Source organism: Labeo rohita, chromosome 17 (genome assembly GCF_022985175.1).
Source record: "Labeo rohita strain BAU-BD-2019 chromosome 17, IGBB_LRoh.1.0, whole genome shotgun sequence".
Classification (NCBI taxonomy): Eukaryota; Metazoa; Chordata; class Actinopteri; order Cypriniformes; family Cyprinidae; genus Labeo; species Labeo rohita.
Window position 1 is genome coordinate 5,237,987 of NC_066885.1, and position 18,735 is coordinate 5,256,721.

The following is an 18,735-nucleotide window of genomic DNA, read 5'->3' on the forward strand; positions in this document are numbered from 1 at the left end:
ACAGTCAGTGCGAACGAGAGGAGTTTGAGAGCGACTACAAACAGAAGTATGAGAGAGAGCGAGTGCTGCTGTCAGAGGAGAACAAGAAACTTTCCAGCGAACTTGACAAGGTGAGCATTCACACACTCGGCTCAAGTCAACATGAAATTCAGCAGTTCATTTACTTAATGTGCTGATGCAGTTGATTTCACAGAAGTGTATTCGTAATCATTTTTAAAAGGAAATAACCTGCTTATACCTCTGAAATGACTTTGCTTTTCCATTGCTGTCAGTTGGGCACAATAGGCAGTTAGATAAAGTAAACCAATAGCTAAATAGCTATTTAGGCATTGCTGTAGGAAACTCATATAGAGCGCTGCAGGGATGACATGTTGTTGGCCAACCTGAATTTTCCATTGTCTTTTGAATTATTGCAAAAAATAAGCTTTGGGACTAACAAAAGTTTGATTTTTACATGTTCTGTTTAAGTGAACTCACACCGCACTCACAAAGCTTTTATAAATTTTAAAGGGAAAGTGCAATTGGCAGAAGTGAAAAAGGTGAAGTCAAGGCTTTAAACAAACTACACAACAACCTCTGTATTCCCATTTAGCCACTTGTTTAAAAAAAAAGACACGTTTAAAAAAAACCCTTGAGTGGGGTATTACTGATGACTTAAGACTATCTTGAGATTGTGTTCACCACAAACCTTCAGAAAACAGTGATTTTGGGATGATGGAGCCAAAAGTTCAATATTTCAAACTCATTTACGGGTTTTAAAGCACATTGGTTTGTTCTGTTATGTAACGCGTAGGGTTGTGCGATATATATTGTCTACTATAATATTGTTAGGGTTAGGGTTATTGTTGTTTAAAGCATATGCAATTTGACGTTATCGATTATATTGCAAAAACCAAACAAAAACACCCAGAAAGTGCACACATACACTACATGATGTAGCCTAGGTTAGAGTTTCAATTTTAGAGTTCAAGCTTTCACTGCTTGATTTAGAGTATTAAAATTATGGCTGCACGATAAATCACAAAATCACGAAAAATACACAGAGCCATAGATCACTGACAAGCTACACAATATTGCGTTCATAATCGTAGATAAATCGCATTCGATTATGAGTGCAATTTTGCGTAGCTTGTCAGTGATTTACGGCTCTGTGTATTAATTGCCGCTCCAGCTGAACGCACGTGATTGAGATTTACTACTAATCATAGAACCGGCTTTCCTGACGAGATGCGTTTTATCATGCAGCCCTAATTAAAATACATCTAGAATTTCCCCAAAATTCAAGATAAGGGGGCAAATATGCCTCCGTATGACTTTTATATGTCTTCTATGTTTATATCATGTGATACAGTTAATATCACACGAAGAGTGATGTTTTTCTCCAAATATCAACAGGGTTGCAAATGTGATATTGATTTATAAAACAGTCCAATAATCAAGACGTTAATATTAATTGACTTTTAATTGCATTTTAGACACAAGTTCCTGTTTTTGCTGTGTTTCTGAGCAACACACAACGGTATTTCGTTAATGAATTAAACAGCCGTTTAAACGAATGGGTTGAATGAATGACTCAGTGACTCACTAATGCAGCGATTTGCCGCCACCTACTAGCGATCTTAGGTTTATTTTTGAAATATGTTTTCCCTTTTTTTTTTTTTTTTTCCTAAAATCATTTCTAATATCACAATTGAGGGTTTTGTTTTTAAAACATCAAAACATCATTTATGCATTTGTAACTGCAGGTGAAAGTTATTTACGTGTGTAAATGCACCTAAATGCTACTTCAGATGCAGCTTCTGTGCCTCCTCTGTATTGCAAACACACATTTTGTTAATACTGATTTAATTTGATTGGTAACAGCTCTAGTGTCTTACTAAAATTTATTGATTAAATGTAAGAATTTGATACAAAAGATGATGCATACATTTAAATAGGTTAGAAAAAAAGGTAAAAATGCCCATAAATGGTAAAAATCAATTTAAACTTATTGGAAAAGTTAATTTCTGTTATTCCTGCAAAGTAATCACTGCAATATGATCAAAAGCTTTGGGAGTCAGCTGTCAATGGCAGCCCTAAACCAGCACAATAACACGCTTAGCAAAATATAATCTAATTATCGATATCAACAAAATTCCAGAAAATATCAAGATATAATTTTTTTTGTCATTATCGCACACCCCTAGTAACACCCAGTTTTTAAAATCAAGTCTTATCCCTAAACATTTTATCTGAAAATGTTGTTTTAGATGTCGCATTATAAAGTGAAGATTGAAAACTACATTAAACTTTGATTTTAATCATATCACACTATATTATACCTGCTGAAGTATCACAGTGCCATTTATGTTGTTTAAATGCTTTTCTTATAGTGTGTAATGAGTATTGTCATTTAAGTGTTCATGAATTACAGTCAGCAATAAATTCTCACATATTTGTCGTCTTGTTTCTATATGGTTTTAGATTATTTAAAGTTTTAAATGAGACTTTTGGTATGTAAACAATTGTAGTTACTGTACATACAACAGTGGATATTGTAAAACTCTACTACCATTTTGTGGCGCACCAGTATTTTTAGGCTTGGATACTATGACACTACTGTGGCTCCTGGATGCTATGTAACACTAACACACCACCCCACACATCGGCCCACAACCCTGAAACCACAATCTCCATCTCTCATATTACTGAAGCCTAAAGTCACAAATTCCACGTCGCTTTTGATGTGGTCATTGCGCTGAAGATGACAGGAGGCTTCGCTTCTTAGCGGTCAGAGTTGATGCTCTTTGTTAAAACCATGAATTAATTCTGCGTATCATTTCTGAGCGCTTCAAACAGAGTGTAAAGCACACAGAGTGGTTGAAAGAGAGAGGGTTGTGTGTGTGTAGCGGTTCGTGGCTCTCAGCAAGCCTGATGGTAAAGCTAGAGATGTTTAGAGAAGAGCCTTTGGAGGGCAACACACAGTTGTGAAAGAAAGAAAACATGCCGTTGTCATTTGCGGACTGAGTCTTTCCATGAGTCCGCTGAGCTGAAGAGATGGTCCACCATGCCAGTGTTTTACTGGGAAGTCAGTCAGCGTCCTCCCCCCTGTGTAAGCACAGGGAAATATGCTGATCAACAGACAGGAATCTGGAAAGGTTTTCCTGAGGACCACTGCGAAGGTTCAACGCTCCGGTCAGAGCGTAGTGTTAAATGAAAACCTTGGATAATGCAAGCGTAATTATAGGGTGGTCAACCTCACCAGCTCTTGCTTAAGATAGAGAGTTCGTCTAAATCAGATTGACTAGATGCATGTACTAGCAGACGTGTTTACTGTGAAGGCAACCGAACCATTGCAGATGGAGGGGGTCATGCTTATTCATGAGCGTTTGGTGGTTTATGGGTGGAAATGTGGAGGGTATTAGAGTGACACGGGTGACTTTGCATGGTGGTCCATCCTTCAGGCTCTGATGAGAGCCAGTTGCTGTCTTTCTGGTCCGTGTAATTGCATCTGGCCCCTCAAATTGCCGTATTGGTTTGTGATTTTCTGACATGGTAATGGGCATGTTTTTAAGCTTGTTGTGTTACTTGGGTTGTGCAGGAGTAAAAACCTCAAATGTGGGTTATTTTCCATTCACTTAAAATAAACTGTGTAACTGAGTTAGGGATGTGCTAACTACAGTTTCAGAATGTCTGAATGACTAGGTGTTCATAAGAAAGTCCTGAAAAGCATAATTTATTTAAAATAGCAATATTTTGTAACAATATAAAGGCTTTAATGTCACTTATGATCAGTTTAGTGCATCCTTGTTGAATAAAAGTATTAATTTCTTCAAACAAACAAAAAAAAACATGCCATCGTTGTGTTGTGTACAGTTGACGTCAAAAGTTTACATAAACCATGCAGAATCTGCAAAATGTTAACCATTTTACCAAAGTAAGAAGGATCATACAAAATGCATGTTTTTAATATTAATGTTTTTAAATAATAGTTGAATTTATAAATTCCTGTTCAAAAGTTTACATACACTTCACTCTTAATACTGTATTGTTAACTGAATGATCCACAGCTGTGTTTTTTGTTTAGTAATAGTTGTTCATGTTGTCCGTAGTTGTCCCTAGTTGTCCCTTGTTTGTCCTGAACAGTTAAACTGCCCACTTTTCTTCAGAAAAATCCTTCAGGTCCCACATATTCTTTGGGTTTTTCAGCATTTTTGTGCATTTGAACCCTTTTCCAACCTTTCCGACTGTATGATTTTGAGATCCATCTTTTCACGCTGAGGACAACTGAGGGACTCATATGCAACTATTACAGAAGGTTCAAACACTCACTGATGCTTCAGAAGGAAAAACGATACATTAAGAGCTGGGGGGGTGGGGGAATAAGAAAAATGTACACATCTTCATTCTATTTAAAAGTTTACACTCCCGGCTCTTAATGCATCGTTTTTCCTTCTGAAGCATCAGTGAGCGTGTGAACCATGTGTAATAGTTGTATATGAGTCCCTCAGTTGTCCTCAGTGTGAAGAGATGGATCTCAAAATCATACAATCATTGTTGGAAAGGGTTCAAATACACAAAAAAAAAAAAAAAAAAAAAAAAAAAAAAAAAAATTGGGGGACTTGAGGGATTTTTCTGAAGAACAGTGGGCCGTTTAACTGTTCAGGACAAACAAGGGACTCATGAACAAGTATCACAAAAAAAAAACACAGCTGTGTACAAATGTATACTGTGTAACAACACAGTATTAAGAAATCAAGTGTATGTAAACTTTTGAAGTTGGTAATTTTTAGAAGTTCAACTATTATTTTTCTCTTGTGGACTATATGTAAATGTCATTTCTGTGAAATGCCATATTCAGGTCAGTTCTAAATAAAAAAAAAAATAGCATGCATTTTGTATGATCCCTCTGGTAAAATAATTAACATTTTGCAGATTCTCTATGTAAACTTTTGACTTCAACTGTATATTAAATAACGTTTTTTGTTTGTTTTTTTTCATTTGTAGATGGCGTCTTCATTTGAGAAGCTGAGCTGCACTCACAAACAGCTGGAGGAGGAGATGAGAGAACTGGCTGATAAGAAAGAGAGTGTGGCTCACTGGGAGGCCCAGATCACAGAAATCATTCAATGGTGAGAAACACATAAACTATTACCCTGCTGTTCAGTCTCATGTTTAAAACTGGAATCAGCTCTGATAGACTATGAAACATAGGTTTGGCTCAGCTTTGCTTAGATTCAGGGGAAAAACAGTGTGAAAATTGATATCAGATTTCAAGTTTTGTGAAAAATGTAATTTATTTGAACTTCTATTGTTAGTGTAGTTATTGCATTTTGCCTTTGCCTATCATTGCAGACTGCTATATAATATGCAGAGGTACTAAACACTCAAACTTATACATAAAATATATTAAATGTTAAATAACATTAACAATTAAATGAATTATCACACATCTTAAATATGTGGCATATTTTGGCATTTTTGTGGCATTTTTGTTCTCAAACCCTGTTATTTTTTGCTTTTTGTTTTTGTTTTGTTTTGTTTTGTTTTGTTTTGAAGATGTCCATAAATGTTTTTCTTTTTTCAGCTTTATTAACTATTTTTCAGACATTTTCAAACATATAGCTGTTTTAACTATTCACAGTTAGTGAATTAGCAAGGTTTTCAGTAAGTTCTTATTAAAAAAAAAATGTATTGCCTCTGCCTAATGCATCAGTTCATTTGCAGGATGCACAAATCCAGAGCTTGACGCCAAAGAGGCCTAAGTGCAGGGGCATAGAATTGATCAGAAAGAAGTGGGGACCCGTTATAAACTCTATCAGCTTGATAAATACTTTTAAGTGAAATAGCAGTAGCCCAGTAGGTCTTGCTAAAAGGCAGATAAGTAGGCATTTTGCCATAGCAAATCATCATTTTCATGTGCATTCAGTCTAAGGCTTAAAGCAACTGGCCGGCAGAAGTTTCTGCATGGTCCTAAAGTCATTTTGTTTTGCTTTTTGTTTTTTCTGTGCACATTGGCTGAAAATCCTAAAATGTAATGAATATTTACCAAAAAGCTATAAAATAAGTTTTGTTATGATTGCTACTCCCTTGCATTTGCAAATGCATTTTCATTGCACCAAATCCTGTATTTGTGCAGCCGTGGGTCCATCTAGTGGTGATGTTTTGTAAGTGCCATTCTGAGCATTTGTGTTTTCTTTCTCAGGGTCAGTGATGAGAAAGATGCTCGAGGTTATCTGCAAGCTTTGGCTACTAAGATGACAGAAGAACTGGAAGGCCTGAAGAACGCCAGTCTGGGTGCACGTGCTACTGTAAGTGTCCTTTTACAACTAATCTTTGATCTTGACTGTACATTTAGTGCTAGAAATGCAGTGTAGCATGAGCGAGTGATGCATTGTTGGCGCCAAATATTACTGTATTTTGTGAGTCAGCGGGTGTTTAATTCTCTTTCTTCTGGTTTTCCAGGACATGCCATGGAAGATGAGACGCTTGGCTAAGCTGGACATGTCTGCCCGTCTGGAGCTGCAGTCTGCACTGGATGCTGAGATTAGAGCCAAACAAACCATCCAGGATGAGCTCAACAAAGTCAAGGCATCGCATATGGCCACTGAATGGTAAAATACACATCTCTCATTTAAAGAGTCCTCAACCGATGTGGGTTTGACCAGTGTAAATATCTAAACCGCATGATGGCCAATTCCCAATTTTGTGCAGATTTAATAGTAGTTTATGAGCTGTATACATAATAGCGGAAAAACAGTTTGTTTTATACTGTATATGCATTAGAATTTTGATTAAAAAGCATGCTAGAAATGACAAATGTGCAGTTAAATATCTGTTAGTTTTTATTGAATTTATTACATTAAAATTATTAGTATTATAGCATGAAATTTAAATTCCATTAAATTTTGCCCTGTGCATTTTCTAAATGCATGTTATTGAACTTACTGCAAACAATCCATTCATGCAAATAGTTTTATATATTTATTTATTTTACCTTATAATTTTTAATTGAAATATCATAACTCCGATCTTCTTGCTCCTGCAAACTTGCATTATTAAAGTCAAACGTAAGCTTGGCAACTTGGTTTTATCCATCTGATGTTGATTTGGTTTTAAGATGTGTATGTTGCAATTAAAAATATGGAAAATAAATTATTTTTTGATGATCTGGTTCAGTGTCAATACAGAAAAAAAAGATCTGTCTACACTTCCGTTTCATCGTGACTTAAATAATTTAGTAAAATGTTAATTGACCATTAGCCAACATTGATGATTAAAAATGGCCATATGTTGGCATAATAATCAGGTTATGCTCATCATGTGTCTGAATGTTTTCTGTACAGCAAGCTGGAGGAGTCAGATAAGAAGAACCAGGACCTGCAGGCAGAGATCCAGAGGCTGAAACAGGAAACTGAGAGTCTGCGCACGTCCAAAGGTAAAAACTTAAACATTTGAAATCAATCAGGCAAAATTTCAGTGACATCCTTGATATTGTTTAGATGGTTTATGCTTGTATATGACACATAAGTCGTGTTATGTGTTCCAGGGGTCAAGCACCAAGACTCCCAGAATTCCTTTCTGGCATTCCTCAATGCTCCGACCTCGGCCCTGGATCAGTTTGATGTAAGTATTTAAAACACTAACATGTGGCTTTAGTTTAATATGAAATCACAGCTGTGATCATCATTTTTGACTTTGTGACATTAATTCGTTCTGTCTGCTTTTTCATTTCTTATTCAGGCAAAATTGGTTTTGTTGATGTTTCTGTTTCCTCTTATATTCTGTTTAAATGGTTTAGCGTGGATTAAATAACTGGCTGAAACGCTTTCTCGATTATTACTTTGGGGCTTTTGAGACGGTAATTTTATAAGCGAGTGAGTGAGTGTGCGTGTGTGAGAATCTTGTTCTCTGTGTTCATATTTTGTTTGCTCTCTTTTATATCTTTCTCTCCTCCTATCTGTTTTTGTCTGTGATGAAGCCCTCCACTGCCTCTGGGTCGGCTGGCAAAGGCAGACGTGTAAGCTCTTTTTGTGTATTTGGTGCAGTGGCTCATCTCTACAGTGATTGGATTGCGTGACTTTGATGCATGTCTGTGGTCTGTTACTGCATGGCATAAGCAACATATCCACATTTCCCAGAGGGTCTTATGAGTGCACATGCTTGTCTGTCTCAAGCTTCATTTCACCTCAGTTCGCCTTCATCGTGCGCATTTGGACTACAAACTGACACTTTCTGTGGCTAATACATATGCAGTTTTTTGTTTAGTTTATCTTGCATTACCAGTGCCACAACCGATGACTCAACCTCTAACTCACTTTTGCCGTTTCTAAAAGCTTGTTGTGAAACAGACATGTGGTGTTTGTGCTCAGCAGTGTTTCCTTTCTTATTTATGCTTTGCTCTCGGTTCTTGTTCCTGTCAGGCGACATTGACATGGTGTTTGGGTCTTGGAAATGTTTTTAAAAACTCTGTCTTGTCTCTAATGCATGATGTTTTTCAAACAGCCTGTTGTGTTATATTTAGCAGGCATGTCTTGGGTCTAAATGCGACTGTTGTTTTTTCCATCTGCTGCTCATTCTGTCCATGGTACGGTTGGATCTGTTCTCTAAACATTTCTTTTATCCATCCTTCTTAATAGATTGATTCCATCGATAACTTCAGCCTGTCTAACACTCCTTCCCGGGAGGAAGATGGAAGATCCCAGGTTACATCCCACTCTCGCTCACCCTCTACCACCAGCGATATGGAGTCTCAAGAGGTGACTTCTCAATTTCTTAGCAATGCTAAAAATGTGTTTTGAAGTTTTGTGTTTCACTGCCATTGTCGATTAAACTTAAAGGGATAGTTCACCCAAAAATGAAAAATCTGTCAGTAATTACTCGCCCTGTAAGACCTTCTGTTTTAAAAAGCACTGATGTATGTCAGGGTTTCAGGGTTTGTACAACTTTTTGAGAGAGAAATTCAAGCAGTTGTCAATGACTTCCAAGCATTTCACACTATTTCCAGCACTTTAAAGATCATAAATGATCCAATTTTATTGTTATTTTTAATAGGATGACAAAAAATTACTTTTTGGTAAACAAACACTTATGTAAAATTAAAAAAATACATGAAATCACCATTATAACCAATAGATGGCAGCAATGGAGCACTTATTGTCATTCATTTCTACCTTTTGCTTGATATTTTGTTTTTATAACCTAATAACTTAATTTCTGAAATTATTTGTTTTGTTTTATTTGTGTGTATGGACTGCTTGGGTTGTTATCGACATCTGGTGAAAATTTCATGTCAGAAATATATTTACCGGGAAAATTGGTGACATGTTCAAAACTTATTTTACCCGCTGTATTATAAGTAACTTTTTAATGCGAATAGTAATAATTTTATGATTAAATTACCTATATTTTTAATACCCCCACACACCACCCCCCAGCGCTACTAAATCTGCTTCTGGCACCACCATCTGTATAACTTAGTGGCACTGGTGCCACTGCTCTCAAATGTTAGTCTGGAGCCCTGGTTGAACCACTGATGTCACATGGACTATTTAATGATGTCCTTACTATCTTTCTGGACCTTGAACGTAGTAGTTGCATTGCTGTCATGCAGCATTAGAAAGCTCTCGTATTTTATTAAAAATATCTTTATTTGAGTTCTGAAGCTGAACGAAGGTGTTCTGGGTTTGGAATGAAATGAGGGTGAGTAATTAATGACAGAATTTTCATTTTTGGGTGAACTATCACTTTAAAACTGTCTAAATAGGCAGATCGGTAGGTTTTAGAACCAGGCTTTTTCTATGTAGTTTCTAGCATTTTGTGACTAATATCCGTGACTGTTTTTCCAGCAGGTAGATCAGCCACAACGAGGTGCACAAACTCCCATGCGGTCAGGATACAGCTCTGGTCACAGCACACCTAAAGTAATTCATTCACTAATTTGTTTAGCTCCTACAATCTTAAAAATAAACGTTCTATAAGTTTTTTTTTCCAGCGATATCCCAAAATAATCTTTTAGTGAACAGTTACAAGAACAATTATTGTTTTACTGTAAAGAATCTTTTTCAACTGTCAAGAACCTTTTTTGCATTGGAACGGTTCTATGAATGGCAAAGGTTCTTAATGGAACCATCAATGCCAATGCCAGCTACTTACATATTAGCCAAATCTTGCCATATTCTTATATCCTGTGATACGTCGTAATTTAAAGTGTTCTAAATTGCTCTTTTTAGCCAAAAGCCCATCAGTTTGTGGTGAAGACCTTCAGTACTCCCACTAAATGTAACCAGTGTACGTCTCTAATGGTGGGACTCATCCGACAGGGCTGTACGTGTGAAGGTGAGAGGTCACTACAGCAGCAACTGAGGTTGTCATAGATATGGTAAATAGTGTTAAGATTGGCATTCACCTTGTTCTCCTCTTTCTACAGTCTGTAACTTCTCCTGTCACGTGACGTGTGCGGACAAAGCTCCCGCCGTGTGTCCGATCCCGCCAGATCAAACCAAAGGACCGCTGGGTATTGACCCCCAGAAGGGCATCGGCACGGCTTATGAGGGCCACGTCAAGGTTAGAAGCTTTAAGGAGATTTGTGGTCAACAGTCTGCAAAATGAACCAGAAATAAGATGGAAAGTTGTAATTCCATCCTTATCTGTTGCCAAAGATTATATTGCATGCATATTAGGAAAAAGTTCCTACTTTGTTGAGAACTAATTCTTAATCTTTTCTTTCAGGTGCCCAAACCATTAGGTGTGAAGAAGGGATGGCAGAGGGCCATCGCTGTGGTTTGTGACTTCAAACTTTTCTTATATGATGTCCCAGAAGGCAAAGCTGCTCAACCTGGTGTTGTGGTGAACCAGGTCATTGACATGAGGTTAGTGAGTGCTTCAAAACAAACATCTAAGCTTGTGTTTGATGCTAATGACTAGTTTGCTTGATGTCTAAATCCCTCTCTCTTTTGGTTTCAGGGATGAAGAATTTTCTGTTAGCTCAGTTTTGGCGTCAGATGTCATTCATGCGAACAGGAAGGACGTTCCCTGTATTTTTAGGGTGAGTATTTTTTGTGTTTGTATTGTTAACATTAGTTTTATATTGTAGTTTAAGAAAAATAAATGTGATACATTTGGAAGTTGTCCTCCTCTTCCTTTCCTGCAGGTGACAGCATCACAGCTTTCCACTTCCAGCAATAAGAAATGCTCCATCTTGATCCTGGCTGACAGCGATCAGGAAAGAAACAAGTGGGTCGGCCTCCTGAATGAGCTGCACCGTCTCTTGAAGAAGAGCAAGCTGAAAGAACGCTTTGTTTACGTCCCTAAAGAAGCGTATGACAGTGCACTGCCTCTCATCAAAACCACACAGTCTGCTGCTATTATAGGTACAATCAACCACATGCACCAATAATATTCAGTTTATAATGTTAGTCTAAGTTTGCATTTGCATTTAAGAATTCCGTATGTGAATAATAATAGTAAAATATATATAGTCTGCCGTTCAAAAGTTTGGGATCAGTACAATTAAAAAAAAAAAATTCTGCTAATCAAGGCTGTGTTTATTTGATTAAAAATACTGAAAAAAACAGTACTAGTGTAAAATAATATTGCAATTTAAAATAGTGGTTTTCTATTTTAATATGCTTTAAAATATAATTTATTCCTGTGATGCAAAGCTTAATTTTCTGCTTCTTTACTCTAGTCTTTAGTGTCACATGATCCTTAAGAAATCATTATAATATGCTGATTGCTGCTCAGGAAACATTTTTTTTTATTATCAATAATAAATTATTATTTTTAATCATATTTAAAACTGTTGAGTACGTTTATTTCTGGAAATTATAGAAATGAATAATTTAGCAAGGATGCTTTAAATTGATAAAGTGATGATAAAGACATTTATAATGTTACAAAGATTTCTGCTTCAGATAAATGCTGTTCTTCTGAACTTTCTATTCATCAAAGAAACCTTAATACATCATATTTAGCTGTTTACAACATAATAATAATAATAATAATAATAATAATAATAATAAATGTTTTTTTAACCAGCAAATCAGAATATTAGAATGATTTCTGAAGGATCATGTGACTGGAGTAATGATGCTAAATCAGCTTTGAAATCATAGGAATTAATTACATTTTAAAATATATTCAAATAGAAAACAGTTATTTTAAATAGTAGAAAATTTCGAAATGTTACTGTTTTTGCAGTACTTCGGATCAAATAAATGCAGGCTTGGTGAGTAGAAGAGACTTTAAAAAAAATAAATAAATTTCTTACCGTTTATAAACTTTTGACTGGTAGTGTATATGCATACAGATTTTTTTTTTTTTTTAAATAATTTTATTATTTTTAATTTCTTATTTGGACAGGATAGTGTAGAGATGACAGGAAAGCATTGGGTAGAGAGAGGGGAGTGGGATGGGCATAGGACCTTGAGACGGGAATTGAACTCGGGTCGCCGTGAGCACAGTTGCGCTATATATGTTGGCGCTCCAACCACGAGGCTATTGGCGCTGACAGAAAATTCCTCTTTAATAAAATAACAATTCACAAACTAGTCAAGCTCAATCTAGCCTAGGTTTATCAAACTCTGCTTTTTGTTTAATTTAACTACATTTCTGTTTATCTGCAGATCATGAGAGGATAGCCCTGGGCAATGAGGAAGGCTTGTACATTATTCATGTTACCAAAGATGGTAAGTCTAATTAAGAGCTTTATCTGTGTTTACTGTACTTATCTGCTGCATTTAGACTGTATATATAGGCGTTCTTTGATGTTAATACAAAGCCTCTTACTGTTTATATATTCCTATTCACAGAGATTATCAAAGTAGGAGACAATAAAAGGGTCCATCAGATTGAGATGATCCCATCGGAACAGTTAATCGCTGTGATATCGGGACGAAACGGCCACGTGCGTCTCTACCCAATGGCAGCCTTGGATGACCGTGAGGCTGATTTTCAAAAGATAGCAGAGACCAAAGGCTGCCAAAGTCTAGTTTCGGGCACAATCAGACAAGGATCTCTCACATACCTCTTTGTGTCAATGAAAAAACCTGACAAGGTGATGATCTTCGAGCTCAACAAGAGCAAAACCCGACATCGGAAGCTGCGGGATATCATCGTCCCGGGGGCTGTGCAGTGGATGGGTCTCCAGGGTGACAAGCTCTGCGTGGGCTTCCAGTCGGGGTTCCTGCGCTATAATCTTCAGGGGGATGGAACTACTAACAGCCTTCTCCACCCGGATGATCACACCCTGGCCTTCGTTGAGCAGCTCAGCCTGGATGCTCTTTGCGCTGTGGAGATCTCTAGTAAAGAGCTGCTCTTGTGCTTCAGCAGTATTGGCGTGTATGTGGACTGTCAGGGCAGACGGTCACGACAACAGGAACTGATGTGGCCAGCTACGCCCACCGCATGTCGTGAGTGACCATCGGTGTTTCTGTGCTGATTGAAATGGATTGAATATTTTTAAATTTGTTCTATAATATAATATAATGTAATATTTAAATAATATAATATAATATTTAAATATATTATAGAATATATTATATTATATGTATGTGTATGTGTATGTATGTATGTATGTATGTATATATGTATATATATATGTGTGTGTGTGTGTGTGTGTATATATATATATATATATATATATATATATATATATATATATATATACAGTACTGTGCAAAAGTCGTAGGCCACTAGTATTTTCATCTGCTAAAAAATGTCAGTTAAAGTCGGTCTTTTGCTGTAGTGTGTCAGTAGAAAATATCAGATTACATTTCCAAACATTAATTTTGCCATTTATCGTAATAATCCAGTGAGATTTTTGTTTGCACAAGGAGTCTGACAACAGTGAGTGCTCTGCACAGAGATCTGATCTCATCATCATCCAGTCTGTCTCTGGAATGACATGAAGAAACAGAACAAACTCAGACAGACTAAATCCAGAAGAACTGTGACAAAGTCTCCATGATGCTTCAAGAAACCTACCTGCAAAGCTACAGCACTGTTAAAAGTTTTAGGCACTTGTGTAAAAATGCTGTGAAATGAGGATGCTGTCATAAATAGATTTTCTTTATCAATTACCTTCTATTAACTAAATGAAATCAACATTTGGTGCGACCATTCTTTGCGTTTACAGCAGCTTTTGCCCTAGGTGCACTTGCGCAAAATTTTTCAGGTAGCTTTGCAGGTAGGTCTCTTGAAGCATCTTGGAGACGTTGCCACAGTTCTTCTGGATTTACTCTGTTTCAGTTTGTTCTGTGTCTTCATGTCATTCCAGGAAGACTGGATGATGATGAGATTAGATCAGTGTGGAGCACTGGCTTATGTCAGACTCCTTGTGCAAACAAAAATCTCACTAGATTATTACAATTAATGGCAAACAGAATGTTTGGAAATGTAAACCGATATTTTTTACTGACACACTACAGCAAAAGATAGAAATAACTTACTTTTAAACCATTTTTTAGCTGGTGAAAATACTAGTGGCCTAAAACTTTTGCACAGTACTGTGTGTGTATATATATATATATATATATATATATATATATTAATTATAGTCTGTCAGCAAAGATAATATTGTTAAATTGGTTTAATAATACAATATTATGTTTATAGTATAATATACATTTAAAATATATTCTAGATATATGTATAGACATAATATCATACATAGTATGATAATTAATTTCATTCATTCATTAAAATAGTTGGTCACCAAAAATGATATTGTTGAATTGGTTTTATAATATGATATAATATCTTAAATATATTATTGATATTTCTAGAGACTAATATATTATATGTAATAATACAGAATAATGAATAAAAAGTTTCTAGCCAATATTGCTGGATTATTTTGTTAATATAATATTTAAATATATATTGTAAAATAAAAATTATGATATAGTGTATATATATTATATGTATAGTATAATATTTATTTATGAGAATGTGCATTGTTGTAATTGCTTTCTTATAGTTTATAATAGTCACCAATTGTTTGTAGATGTTGTGCTCATAATTTGCACAAAATGTTGTGGGATGCAGGAATGCTCTGCACATGCTTGCTTAATGGGGTTTATTAAGATTGCTGCTACTCAAACTTAGAGTTAGTGATTTTAACAGTGTTTTCTGTGACTCTTGTCTTGCAGGTTATAATGCACCTTATCTGTCAGTGTATAGTGAGAATGCAGTGGATGTATTTGACGTCAACACTATGGAATGGATTCAAACAATGCCTTTGAAAAAGGTACATCTTTATAAATACAAAACCACATTTTAAGAAAGACAGACTTCTTCCAGAGAGAGCTTTTCATCTCTGTGACATAAAATATATGACGAAGCAGGTGGTAAATTAAAGTGCGATGTGTTAATGAGCTGTGGGTCGCCTGCATTGCAGGTTCATCCTCTGAACGCTGATGGCTCTCTAAACCTGCTGGGGCTGGAGACCGTACGGCTCATCTACTTTAAAAACAAGACAGCAGGTGAGATGCTCCCTACAGCTGCTCTTCCAGCTTCTGAATATTCCCACCCCACATATTTATGCATATTCAGCAGGAAAAAAAAGATGAGAAAAGTTCTTTCAGAAAAAGAGAAAAGAAAGCTAATGCATTTTAAATGATAGAGAGAGTAATAGAGAATGGGGTCTATTTTGATTTCATATTGTTGTCTTGTGAATAGTGTGCATCATCTTGTGCGTATGTGATGTAACACAGTTGTACATCCTAATGGATGCTTGTTGTTTCGTTTCATACTGTTTAATGTGTTGTGAAATGTGTGTAATGCTTTGTGTTCTGTGTAATGGTGTGCAGAAGGAGATGAACTGGTGGTGCCAGAGACATCTGATAACAGTCGCAAACAGATGGTGCGCAGTATGACGAGCAAACGCCGCTTTTCGTTCCGCATACCGGAGGAGGAGAGAGTTCTGCAGAGGAGGTGATGTTCAAGCCTAGCAACACTAACCATCATGGCTTCCAAAACTCTAATGGGTTTATTTTTACACTTAAAATTGTTAAAGGAGAAGTCCACTTCCAAAACAAAGATTCACATATAATGTACTCGCCCCCTTGTCATCCAAGATGTTCATGTCTTTCTTTCTTCAGTCAAGAAATTGTTTTTTGAGGAAAACATTTCAGCGTTTTTCTCCATATAATGGACTGGTATGGTGCCCCGATTTTGAACTTCCAAAATTCAGTTTAAATGCAGCTTCAAACGACCCCAAATGCGGTTGTAAACGATCCCAGCCGAAGAAGAAGGGTCTTATCTAGCGAACAATCGGTTATTTTCATAAAAATAATACAATTTATATACTTCTTAATGTCAAACGATCTGCCTGAACAGTTTTTTTCTGGTTCGTGACAGTTAGGGTATGTCAAAAAACTCCTGAAAAAACTCATGTTCTCCCTCAACATCAAAATCGTCCTATATCGCTGTTTTACCTTTTTTGTTAAGGGTGTTTGATCTTCTTTGCATGTTCACTTTGCAAAGACTGGGTCGGTACTTCTGCAGCAATATGGGAGGATTTTGAAATGATTTTTGAAGTTGAGGGAGAAAATACGATTGGAGTTTTTCAGCATACCCTAACTGTCTTAAACCAGAATACACAGAGTTCAGGCAGAGCAAGACAAGACAAGCGTTTGAGATTAAAAAGTATTAAAATTGTATTTTTGTTAATGAAAATTACAACTGCATCTGGGATCTTTTAAAGCCGGATTTAAACTGCGTTATATATTAATGATATATTAAAATAAAATTGATTTTGTGATATGGCTTAATGCCATTGTCAAATTACGCAGGATGTGATTTAGTTAATTTATGAATAAATCACAGCAAGACATCACAAAATCAGTTTTATGTTGATGTATCATGCAGCTCTAAATCATAAATTAAATATATTAAATATATGCTTAGTGATTTCAGAGCAAAGCATAGCATTTATACACTTCTAATTCATGTTGTAGTGTTTTAACATCTGAGAACAGTAACCTATCAAAGTAAAATAATGTTGAAAATTCCTGTATTTTTTCAAATTGCAATGTATGTAACAGAAAAACTAAATATTGCAATGTCAGATTTTAATTTTGTAGCTCTGTTATGAAGTCATTAACAAGTTGTGAAAATGTTGTCATGTAAGTATGTTCTAGCTGTTTAAAAACACATGAAACCTAGAAAAGCAAACAAATGAGTTAATTAAATGATTCATTACAATTTAAACGTAATTCCTTGTGACAAAACAGCATGTAAATGTTTCTGTGAAAATCATATGGCTATTTAATGAGGTAAGTGTTGAGACAGTTGAGATAATCCACGTTTCAGCAAAGCAATTAGTTGTAATCCAAGTTTCATGTCTGAAATTCTTCTTTAATTATTTTAGTCTTGAGATAGTGCTGTAGGTCTCACTGCACTGTTTTTGCTCTTTAGGGAGATGCTGAGAGACCCAGAAATGAGGAATAAGTTGATTTCAAACCCAACAAACTTCAACCATGTGGTTCATATGGGCCCGGGAGACGGGATCCAGATCCTGAAGGATCTGCCAATGGTAGGAGCAGCTAACAGCAGGGAGAACGTCACCTCTCATATTTTTCTCCCGCTTCTCTACGCCTCCATCCATCTGTTTCTTAGAGCTGTTTTGATGAGCATGAGCCATCTTCAGTTAATTATTTCCACTGTTGTTATTTAGGTTTTATAGATAAGCTTGATTAAAAGACAACATAAAACCACAGTTGACTTTCTTAATATCAGGTTGCACAGTTGTCATATTTCCTTATATAGAATAACCAACATTTATGAAGTAAATAGGGTCCGTTTTGCTGTCATGTTGTCTTTCAAACAACCTCACCTCTTTCTCTTATTTACACCATTATTGAGCAGTAAACTGTTGCATGCATCTATAGTTTTTCTTTCTCTTTCCTCCATTTCTCCCTCTATATCTGCTCCTCCTGGGTTTCTGGTGTAGCCCGGTTCTCCTCTCCCCTCTCCTCGTCTGCGCCTCATCTCCACCCCTACAAGCTTTGAGCATGTCTATCACATGACTGTCACCTCTGCTGACAACTTCCTGTCCCAGGACTCCTCCCCTCTCTCCTCCCACTCCTTGTCCCTCAGCTCCGCCCCTGGGACCCCTGCTTCCATCTGCTCTCTGGTAGGACCAGAGAGACATATACAGACAGACTCCATCTGGTCTCTGAAGTGGACGATTTTATGCCGACATGCATTAGCTCACTTTCACACTGCTCAAACTATCTGTCTGCGTCACAGTTTGATTATTCTCATTTAACAATCTTTCTAATTCTCTGCATGCAAATCGTTCCCTGTCCTGTTTTAAGTAAAAATTAATAATAAATACATAATGATATGGATAAACTGTACTATTATTTATATTTATATATACCAAAGCTAACAGACATGGATTATAAGACAAAAATCTCCAGTTGATCATTTCATGGGGTTTTATGAATGGGGCAAAGTATTGTGCATTCTGCTTGTTTGCATCATGTACAGTGACACTAGTATATTTTTCCACTGCTTTGTGAATTTATTTGTTGTTTTATTTCAGTAACATGTAATGTGAGAGTTGTAATTTTTTTCCGGCTTTTCCTGACTGTGTTTGTGTTGTTCAGAATGTGCGCCCTCAGGAGAGCCGTGGTGTCCTGGGAGCATCCGTCAGCATTCCCTCCATCAGCAAGGCCAGGCCTGAACCGGGCCGATCTATGAGTGCCAGCAGCGGCCTCGGCACACGTGAGTACTGAGATAAATGTT

At 36.4% G+C, this 18,735-nt stretch overlaps 1 protein-coding gene across 1 annotated transcript in view; it reads left to right on the forward strand.

Moving 5' to 3' along the window:
• cdc42bpaa (CDC42 binding protein kinase alpha (DMPK-like) a) overlaps positions 1-18,735 on the forward strand; it is a 70,114-nt gene that overhangs the window by 46,204 nt on the left and 5,175 nt on the right. Inside the window, 22 exon segments of the mRNA XM_051133037.1 lie at positions 5-110; positions 4,987-5,111; positions 6,185-6,290; positions 6,445-6,593; positions 7,326-7,417; positions 7,529-7,605; positions 7,961-7,999; positions 8,619-8,738; positions 9,831-9,902; positions 10,212-10,317; positions 10,409-10,545; positions 10,711-10,850; positions 10,945-11,026; positions 11,132-11,351; positions 12,606-12,668; positions 12,792-13,391; positions 15,132-15,229; positions 15,380-15,464; positions 15,792-15,915; positions 17,401-17,518; positions 17,936-18,118; positions 18,597-18,714. Coding sequence (XP_050988994.1) covers positions 5-110; positions 4,987-5,111; positions 6,185-6,290; positions 6,445-6,593; positions 7,326-7,417; positions 7,529-7,605; positions 7,961-7,999; positions 8,619-8,738; positions 9,831-9,902; positions 10,212-10,317; positions 10,409-10,545; positions 10,711-10,850; positions 10,945-11,026; positions 11,132-11,351; positions 12,606-12,668; positions 12,792-13,391; positions 15,132-15,229; positions 15,380-15,464; positions 15,792-15,915; positions 17,401-17,518; positions 17,936-18,118; positions 18,597-18,714 — 2,960 coding nt within the window.